Source organism: Quercus robur, chromosome 11, assembly GCF_932294415.1.
Source record: "Quercus robur chromosome 11, dhQueRobu3.1, whole genome shotgun sequence".
Lineage (NCBI taxonomy): Eukaryota > Viridiplantae > Streptophyta > Magnoliopsida > Fagales > Fagaceae > Quercus > Quercus robur.
Window position 1 is genome coordinate 11,365,815 of NC_065544.1, and position 1,822 is coordinate 11,367,636.

Here is a 1,822-nt window from a genome sequence, read left to right on the forward strand (position 1 = left end):
ATTAAATTTAATAGTTAAGGATATATTATCTTCCTGGTACAGATTCCTCGCTTGGTTTGAATGCATTCTGATGAGATGGAGGTTAGTTTTGCTTTGACATTCATCTTAGTAATTAATTCTAATGATATGATTGAGATTTTTTTTATACATGAAATCAAATTTTGCGAACCAACTATCTCTACAATGTCTTCTACCTGTCCCCGTGCTGTGGCTTAGGTGGTAAAGGGGTAGGGGTGAAGTTGGGGTAGGTTGCACTCTAATCTTTCAGAACAAAATAATATTTGTGTTAAATTAATAGACTGGGGTTTCAAGTCATATGTTTTCTATCCAAACTAATTTACTCTTTTTCTTCTTCCTTCTTGGGTTTGTGTTGTTGATTTTCTTTTTTATATCTACAGGATATTCAAGAGGCACATGCTGGGCAAATAGTTGCTGTATTTGGTGTGGATTGTGCATCAGGTCCCACTTATCCCTTTGCACTTGTGTACACAATAATTTATGTTTCTGTGTTGTTTTCCATAATTGTCTGAATAGAATGGGGGTCAAAGTGAGAAGTGAGGAGCTAGTGCAAGTTGAAGTTTCTAAAAGTGAGAGGAAAATATCAAAATGGACATTCAAGCCCATGACCTCTAAGTAAAATGGCATTCCCTATAGTTTGCAACTGAGATGTCTAGGGTTCGAGTCTCCCTTCCCCGACTTGAAATGTATGAAAATAATAATGGTTTTCAGAATGGGTATAATTACTTAGACTGCTAATATTTGAGATGAGGGCATGAGGCTTTGAAACCTGATGATTATGACTTTTTTTTTTTTTCTAGTTGCTTTTTTCTTTTTCTTTTCTGATTTTTCTCAACTTATGCATTTTTTGTGTGATTAGGATATACATTTACTGATGGGTCAGTTAAATCCACAATGACTTCTATGAATGTCCCTAAGCCAATGATGTCTTTAGCCGTTCAACCAGTTTCAAAAGATTCAGGAGGACAAGTGAGTGGTTTGTTTAAGTGTGCTTATATGTGTGCATGCTGTATTTGTTAGTGTCCAATGTTACATGACAATCTTCTTGTTTTCTTTTTTGATAGTTTTCAAAGGCTTTGAATCATTTTCAGAGAGAGGATCCTACTTTGTGTAAGTATAAGTTTTCATGTAGATTGTTAGATTTGGTTCTCCATTGGGAAAAACTAGACTTTGGTTAAGTTACTTATAACCATGACTTGGTGCAAAAACCTTAGCTATTACTTAGTCCTAAAATTTTTTCTTTGCTTGATTAGTAATGTGGGACTATATGTCTTTCAAGATGAATATCTTAGGACTTTATATATTTACACTATACTAGTTGGAAAATAGTATTGGCAAGTTTGTCTGCCTTGCAATTTGTTTTCTTTTGCGTAAAAGAAATTAACAGTTTTTATGTATCCAAAATTTTTAATCACAGTTGTGTGTTGCCCAAGTGCTCAAGGACATTTCAAAAGTTTTAGATTATTACTGTCTTCTGTGATATTTTGCATTTAATTTCATAATTAGATATCAAGGTAAGATTATGTAGACCTGTCTTGGCTTCTGTCTTCCATCATAATTGTTGGCTTTTCTCCCTGAGTACACCACCGCTGTACTTAGTTTTGTTTTTTTTAATAAAATTTTCGTTACTTATCAAAAAAAAAAAAAAAAAATTGTTGGCCAACTTATGCTTGAATTATATGGAACTCAAAGCACCTTGTTATGTAAGGATGCTTTCTACGTGACTAAAGGTTGAGAGTAAACTTACAAGTTTGACATGGATATGCTACAAATTACCCAAGGGATTTCCCTTTTGTTAAAATGA

General features: G+C 33.5%; 1 protein-coding gene across 1 annotated transcript; it reads left to right on the plus strand.

Moving 5' to 3' along the window:
* Positions 1-1,291, plus strand: LOC126706029 (elongation factor G, mitochondrial-like). Its single transcript, XM_050405291.1, has 4 exons — positions 1-81; positions 399-459; positions 878-987; positions 1,083-1,291. Exons 1-4 carry the CDS (start codon positions 61-63, stop codon positions 1,194-1,196), a joined length of 306 nt encoding a protein of 101 aa, XP_050261248.1. The 5' UTR covers positions 1-60; the 3' UTR covers positions 1,197-1,291.
* Positions 1,292-1,822: the final 531 nt, after the last annotated feature.